Source organism: Leiobunum rupestre, chromosome 1 (assembly GCF_980474605.1).
Source record: "Leiobunum rupestre chromosome 1, qqLeiRupe1.1.hap1, whole genome shotgun sequence".
In the NCBI taxonomy this organism is placed as follows: Eukaryota; Metazoa; Arthropoda; class Arachnida; order Opiliones; family Sclerosomatidae; genus Leiobunum; species Leiobunum rupestre.
This window is the reverse complement of record NC_143384.1, coordinates 49,804,363-49,812,770: the sequence shown is the minus strand read 5'-3', so window position 1 is coordinate 49,812,770 and position 8,408 is coordinate 49,804,363. Positions and strand designations below refer to the sequence as shown.

Here is an 8,408-nt window from a genome sequence, read left to right as displayed (position 1 = left end):
AAAAGTGGTTAAATATGTTTTGGTTTTAATAATTGCGATTCTGGGTTCTAATTTGCATATATAAAGGTTACCACATAGAAGAAAGCTTCAATGAAAATTTTCCATCTCCTACCATAAACAATGTGTGAACACAGAATAACAATGCCTATTTTCAACTATATTTAAAGGCAACTTACCTTTCATTTAATTCTGGAAACTTTGTATCTGCGATCAACACAAAACTTTAATTTATGCAAATTTGACACCAAAAATATGTTACCGCTTTATTTTTTAACCTACACAGCTAGTCAGACTTGGGTTAGGTTGTTTTTAATGAGGGTTCAATTACAATAGGCAAAAAAAGCTTGAGCTTTGTTGAGATTTTAATACTCTGCATCCTTTATCACTTATTTTAAAGCTCAACGCGATTACATTAATTCATGCCGCAAATGTTTAACACAGATATAAAACTATTTAATCCAAACTTTTAAACTTTTCCCGTATTTAGTTAAGCCTAGGCCATTTGCTTATATGAAAAATACAATGCATATATTTACTCATCTTTAATGACTTCATTATTTACTTAAGTATTACTTAATTATTATGAAATTCTACTTACTTATTTGTTGTGATGATAATTTTATCTGCATAGCAATTTCTGGCAAAGTCCGATATTATGAGTGAACCACGACTTAACCGTTACTCTTTGCACTACCAGTGGGTACCTTCGTTATTTAATTAAGGCCGGTGCATGGGCATTTTTGAGTGAGTACTTTTCGCTCCCCCCCCCCCTATAGTTTCAAATGTTGTCGATAGGTGGCGCACATACGTCTAATGCAACTGGGGGTCAATGCTAAAGGTTTTGTAATTGCGGGTTGCTTATTTTAAAAAGATATCACCGTTCAAGATTTTAAAAAGACAATTTCAAACTTAAAAACTTCTAGATTTTGTTTCTAAATATTATATCTATATTTTAGACTTCAAAACTTTAGATATTTTGCGCTCATATCACTTGTAGCTTAATTTTTAAATTAATATCAGGTACACATTGTGTTTACACTTTAATAATCTTTCTGTCTAAGGGTTTGGTATTCAATTTTTTAAACTTTGCTTTGGCATCAGTGCCATCCTTTGCATATTTATGTAAAAGGGGCTTAATAAATTTTTCTAACAAAAGTTTAGGGAGTTCTTAATTCTTCCAATGTTCATCGCATTCTAATGGCTTTTGAAAATAAGGTAGGATGACTGTTACATATGTTTTGAAAGGTGTTTTTTTTTGGGAAATTGTTCGATTTTAGCAAAAGCGATTAAGAGTCTACTAGGGTATTTCAACCCTACGCGGTCTTGTGCTTTTATGAGGGGAAAAAGTGGACCTTGAGAATTGGGCTGGATTAGCTTTTCGAGGCAGTTTCACCATTCAGTATGGTCTTCGGCTACTTTCACTATGTTACCCCCGACAAGAGCAACGGTACAGTTCTTCATACTGATTTGGTATGGTTCTGAAAAATTAAATAAATAACACTCATCTGCATTTTAACCACTAAAACAATAGTGTTTACACTCACCGTTTCGATTCACTTTCTCTATTAGATATAGAAAGTCTAAGGGGGGGGGGGGGCGGGTTCTAACACAACCAGATGAAATCGCGAGCGTGAAATTTTTCGTTAGCAATAACGCATATTTAAAGTACTGGCTAGACTGGGGACAAGTGACAATGACATTTCATCACGTGTATCAAGCGAAGTTTTTTAATATTTCAAATCATTTTTACGTCTTACTGTTTATTTCTTAACGTTGTGCTCCTTTCGTAAGAAAGGAATCGAGTCCTAAGGGGGGGGGTTGAACCCCCTAAACCCCCCCCTTATATACGTCCTTGCTATTAACGATAAAAGAGAGGACTGAGACTCTGTTAGCTGAATATTTACGTCACTTTGAATTTAAGCAATTTCATTATCACCAACTTTGACGACTGAGGTTTGAGGCAAAGCTTTTAGAGATGTGAAAGTGTCCCTACAATAGCCATCATTCGTCGCCTTTAATATACCCATCTTTAAATGTTGCTCAAATGCTAGAGTACATTGTCACACGTCCATTTGATCATTATAACCTCCGGAACCTCGTATATGGCAGAATGTAAGTTCCACAATATCGCTAGAAAATTTCCTTGTGAGGACGTAGTGAAACCCACCTTTAATTAGATACTTTATTAGGGCTACCGTGGAATTATTGGTTATTGACAAAGCTTCGAACGTTTCTTCAGTTATTTTGGCCCTTTGGTCAGTTGCGTTGCCTTGAATTATTTGAATGAAAGTTAATATAATTTATAAATATTTAATTAAATATTTATAAATTATATTAATCTTTTATTTAATTAAATATTTATAAATTATATTAATCTTTTATTTAATTAAATATTTATAAATTATATTAATCTTTTATTTAATTAAATATTTATAAATTATATTAATCTTTTATTTAATTAAATATTTATAAATTATATTAATCTTTTATTTAATTAAATATTTATAAATTATATTAATCTTTTATTTAATTAAATATTTATAAATTATATTAATCTTTTATTTAATTAAATATTTATAAATTATATTAATCTTTTATTTAATTAAATATTTATAAATTATATTAATCTTTTATTTAATTAAATATTTATAAATTATATTAATATTTTATTTAATTAAATATTTATAAATTATATTAATCTTATATTTAATTAAATATTTATAAATTATATTAATCTTATATTTAATTAAATATTTATAAATTATATTAATCTTATATTTAATTAAATATTTATAAATTATATTAATCTTATATTTAATTAAATATTTATAAATTATATTAATCTTTTATTTAATTAAATATTTATAAATTATATTAATCTTTCATTTAATTAAATATTTATAAATTATATTAATCTTATATTTAATTAAATATTTTAGTATTTTAAGGTAAAATTTGATCGTGATCACGAATTGAACTCGGGTCGCATTGTTACAATGCAGATAGTTCACCGCCGAGCCATTGACTTCCTTAGGGAACTTATTAATAAATTACACTAGGGACAATGCTTCCGAGGAGAGGTATATTTTGGCTTGCCAACTTGTTAAGTTTATTATTCATTACTCTCACTGAACGGTTCGCCTAAAGCTATATTTTATATAGTTAAATAGTAATTCCAAAAGTAAGATTTGGATTGATATTAAAATTAGGCTTCGAGAAACAGCAATTTCTATAGTACATTTTTCATCCGATAGTCTTAATTTTTTTAAGGAATAGTATTAAATGGCTAGGTTTTATTTGCTTCTGATTTAAAAATTAATTTTATTGTTTTTTTACATTTGTATAAGGAAGGTTATTTAATTTTTTAATAGTTTATTTCGAAATTTATTTTGTCATATAAAATATTAATATAATTTATAAATATTTAATTAAATAAAAGATTAATATAATTTATAAATATTTAATTAAATAAAAGATTAATATAATTTATAAATATTTAATTAAATAAAAGATTAATATAATTTATAAATATTTAATTAAATAAAAGATTAATATAATTTATAAATATTTAATTAAATAAAAGATTAATATAATTTATAAATATTTAATTAAATAAAAGATTAATATAATTTATAAATATTTAATTAAATAAAAGATTAATATAATTTATAAATATTTAATTAAATAAAAGATTAATATAATTTATAAATATTTAATTAAATAAAAGATTAATATAATTTATAAATATTTAATTAAATATTTATAAATTATATTAATCTTTTATTTAATTAAATATTTATAAATTATATTAATCTTTTATTTAATTAAATATTTATAAATTATATTAATCTTTTATTTAATTAAATATTTATAAATTATATTAATCTTTTATTTAATTAAATATTTATAAATTATATTAATCTTTTATTTAATTAAATATTTATAAATTATATTAATCTTTTATTTAATTAAATATTTATAAATTATATTAATCTTTTATTTAATTAAATATTTATAAATTATATTAATATTTTATTTAATTAAATATTTATAAATTATATTAATCTTATATTTAATTAAATATTTATAAATTATATTAATCTTATATTTAATTAAATATTTATAAATTATATTAATCTTATATTTAATTAAATATTTATAAATTATATTAATCTTATATTTAATTAAATATTTATAAATTATATTAATCTTTTATTTAATTAAATATTTATAAATTATATTAATCTTTCATTTAATTAAATATTTATAAATTATATTAATCTTATATTTAATTAAATATTTTAGTATTTTAAGGTAAAATTTGATCGTGATCACGAATTGAACTCGGGTCGCATTGTTACAATGCAGATAGTTCACCGCCGAGCCATTGACTTCCTTAGGGAACTTATTAATAAATTACACTAGGGACAATGCTTCCGAGGAGAGGTATATTTTGGCTTGCCAACTTGTTAAGTTTATTATTCATTACTCTCACTGAACGGTTCGCCTAAAGCTATATTTTATATAGTTAAATAGTAATTCCAAAAGTAAGATTTGGATTGATATTAAAATTAGGCTTCGAGAAACAGCAATTTCTATAGTACATTTTTCATCCGATAGTCTTAATTTTTTTAAGGAATAGTATTAAATGGCTAGGTTTTATTTGCTTCTGATTTAAAAATTAATTTTATTGTTTTTTTACATTTGTATAAGGAAGGTTATTTAATTTTTTAATAGTTTATTTCGAAATTTATTTTGTCATATAAAAATTAAATAACTATATAAGTTTTGTAAGTTATATGTTAACTGCTTATACTTAAGTTTCCAACTTTCGAAAACTAATCGTGAAATATTAAAAACCTTATATAATAAATTTTAATTCTTAATTTTTATGCAGAGTTCGTGTTATTACAATCAAATTGTACACTTGTTGCTGTATTTTTTCCATTATCTTGTATTTTGATGCTTTGAATAAAATTTTAATATAAAGTTTGGCATTTTAAATTATTTGTTCAGAATACCATATCCAATGAACGTCCTAGTTTCATCCCTATTGAGCCATGATTGAACCAAATTAAAGTCCCAAAGACATCTCTAGGTTTTATAGAAAGACATCCAGGGGACGACCGCCATAATCGCCGTTGGACGTCCGAAAACTCGTCCCCGGGACGTACTACGGCTCTAGACAAACCGGACATTTGGTCATCCTTTAACGTCCAACCGACGTCAACCCCGGATTTTGGGATGTCTTACTGACGAAGGCAAGATCCGAGTGTGACGTCTGTCGGATGTCCAAAGGACGTTTTTGTGTTTGCTGGGTAGTTCAAAATGAAAAACAAGTACAACGAACGTGCTCATCACCTCGGTTCACAAGCGCTAGAATTTTTAATGAAAATCTCGTAGGAATAGAAATGACTAAGAAAAAGTAATGAAATAATTTATTTTGAAAGAAATTTGTGTACTATTTCAAGTTATTTTGAATTAGGATGCTGCTTAATCGGCCAATATATGTTGGATTTAGTATCCTTGATGTCAGAAAAACCTGCATGTATGAATTTCATTATTCTGAGATAATGAAACGCTATGGATCAAATGCAAATTTGTGATTCACAGACACTGATTCACTATGTTATCTAAGTCAGACCGATGATGTATACAACGACATGGCAACGTCTACCCATCTTTATGATTTTTCAGACTATCCTAAAGATCATAAACTATTTAGTGAAACTAACAAAAAACAACTCGGATTTATGAAAGTTGAATTGTGTTGCAGACTTGGCCTCTCTTTCGTTGGTCTAAAACCCAAAATGTATTCGCCGCAGAGTGAGGGTGACGATAAGAATACTGCCAAAGGTGTTGATAGACGTTTTGTCAAGAAAAATATAAAACATAAGTGCTATCGGGAATGTCTATTTATGCAACGCATAACGTTAGCGAACACAAATAAAATAGTATCACAAAATTATGAGCTATTTACAACAATTTCTACTTAAATCGCGTTAGGTCCTTCTGATAGTAAGAGATATGTTATAGATGGGATTGAAACACTAGCATTTGGAAATTACCGTATTGCATCATTCAATAATAAAGATTAAATAAAGTCATTACACATTTAGTAACATAAATTATAATTTGAATATCTAGTTAAATTTGTTTGTATTAAAATAATTGCCATGGTATTAATAAATAATAATACTAAACACCGATTTTTTTATTTAATTTTAAGCTTATTTATCCCATAGCCAACAAACGATTTGTCAACCCTAAATTAGGTAAGAAAAAATAAAATGGCTGCCAACTAAAACCTAGATACCTCTGAATAAAAACCAAATGCCCTCTAAAGTACTAAACACGTTAGAAAACAAAATGACCGTCAACCAAAGCCTAAATCCTTAATAAAAAATACAAATGCCCGCTAATCATAGATTAGGTTTACGGGAAATTAATATCTTAACATGGCTTCCAAATTTCGCACTATCATTGTTAGCATACTATTTATCTATTGCTGTACATTTTCATAAAAATGCATTTATGTCATTAGTTTCACCATTGTATATTTTTCTCATTTGTTAAAATGTGTATCAACTAGCTGATCTTGTAACCAGGATTGTTTTGTTACACAATAAACCCCACGTTCGTTCATTCATTCATTCATGTTACCCGCTAAAACCCGCTTCATTTTTATCATGTTACCCACCAGAAGCGGCAATATTACACTACTCACATGTGCAAGCTTCAAAATAATCTTTATTTTTTGAATTTACTACAGCACCTATTTTTATTTTTCCTACAAAATGTATCTTTAAAATTTCAATTCCAGATATCAAATAAACCTTTTATTGATTATAATACAATAGATCTTAAATATTTTTAGATTTTGGTTAAAATAATCAAATGTTTTGGTTTCATTTTAAATCTGAACAATCGCAATAAGGACAAATTGCTTGATTAGCGTCAAATCTGACGGGACACCCTGTAGGGCAGTTTGTTGGTGAGCACTGGATTCTTGGTGGCTCTGGACATTCGCAGAATGGACATGGACTCCGAGAAAGGTCATATTGAAGACTACATTCATCACTACAGCGTGGAGGTGAGCATAGGACTCGTGGTCTTTCTGGGCAATCGCAGAATGGACATGGTCCACGAGAGAGGTCATATTCGATAGGACATTCTTCTGGACATTGTGGAGGTGAGCATTGGACTATCGGTATTTCTGGGCAATCGCAGAACGGGCAAGGTCCTTGGTTTTCATCAAATTCTAATGAGCATCCAGGAGGACAGTTTGGAGGTGAGCATTGAACTGTCGGTGGTTCTTCCGGGCAATCGCAGAATGGGCATGTTCCAACTGGAACGTCATATTTTAATTTACACCCATCTTGGCACAAAGGAGGAGAGCAGACCACTGTATATTAAAAAACGTGTTTTGTCAGTTGATAACGAAATTAAAATGATTGCCATAACTCTTTATTAAAGGTCTTTAACTCTTCGAAAAATAATTTCAGTTCAGTGTTTAAAATTTGTAGTTGGGAATTCATTTGATTGCAGTTTTATATACGGGTATACATAAAATAAATTTATGTTTTGTTGAATTTCCAAATATTAATGTTTAAAATAGCCTTGCAGATTACCAGATATGACAAAGAATTGCGGTGGTGGGATATATGTAAGACTCCTAGTTTTCTACTTTGTTATTTTTATTAAATGTATACAAACTTTACGAGGTTTTTTTCGTCGTAAAACCAGTTTGAAACTTGGCTATAAAACCTTAAGTTTTTCAAGAACTGACTTAGTTGACAACGATGATTTACGCTTCACGCGGAAACGTGTAGTTTTAAATGTGAAATTATATAAGTGGAAAAAACTTCAATAGCACACACGTTTTCGGCCATTCACATGAATGGTATTAATTCTTTTATCGCCGCCTAATTTCGAAAACTATTATATATAATTATCAAAATTGTGGGGTTCATTTAGAAATCCGAACTAATTTATAATTTTTATCTTAACTTCTTTAGTTTAACGATACTTATTAACTAGAGAAAAAATCCAATGATAGTACGATCTTTATGAAAAGTTTACCTTGATGTTCAATACTTGAAGCTTCAAAACATTCAGCGAAGAAAGCCAGGGACATAACAGCAAAAATGGTTGAAGTTTTCATCTTTGATTTTTTACCCTAAGTGCGACACAATATCAACGTATAGAAAAGAAATAGAATTTAAAGGTCAGTAGGAAAATTTTTAGCAACTCTCTTTCCCTTTAGTTCGTAGAAGTAAAAAAATACAGCGAAAAACAAAAGCTGCATCCGCAAAGATAACAAAATGTATTCCGATTTTTTAACTTCGTTAACAAGAAAAGATTATGTCGTTGATATGGCGTTATAAACAAGCGAGTTAATTATATAC

General features: G+C 27.6%; 1 protein-coding gene across 1 annotated transcript; it reads right to left on the bottom strand.

The window, feature by feature from the left end:
- Nucleotides 1–6,839: 6,839 nt before the first annotated feature.
- On the bottom strand, nt 6,840–8,207 carry LOC149963169 (uncharacterized). The gene is made up of 2 exons (XM_090170497.1): nt 8,083–8,207; nt 6,840–7,405 (listed from the first exon to the last, which is right to left on the bottom strand). Exons 1-2 carry the CDS (start codon nt 8,162–8,164, stop codon nt 6,909–6,911), a joined length of 579 nt encoding a protein of 192 aa, XP_090026623.1. The 5' UTR covers nt 8,165–8,207; the 3' UTR covers nt 6,840–6,908.
- Between the last annotated feature and the right edge of the window lie 201 nt (nt 8,208–8,408).

What these genes read in the sequence shown, in the direction of transcription:
- LOC149963169 (XM_090170497.1), bottom strand. Translation starts at nt 8,164, where the DNA reads ATGAAAACTTCAACCATTTTTGCTGTTATGTCCCTGGCTTTCTTCGCT. An exon ending in TTCAAGTATTGAACATCAAG is followed by an intron (nt 7,406 to 8,082) that starts GTAAACTTTTCA and finishes TTTAATATACAG; the next exon opens with TGGTCTGCTCTCCTCCTTTG.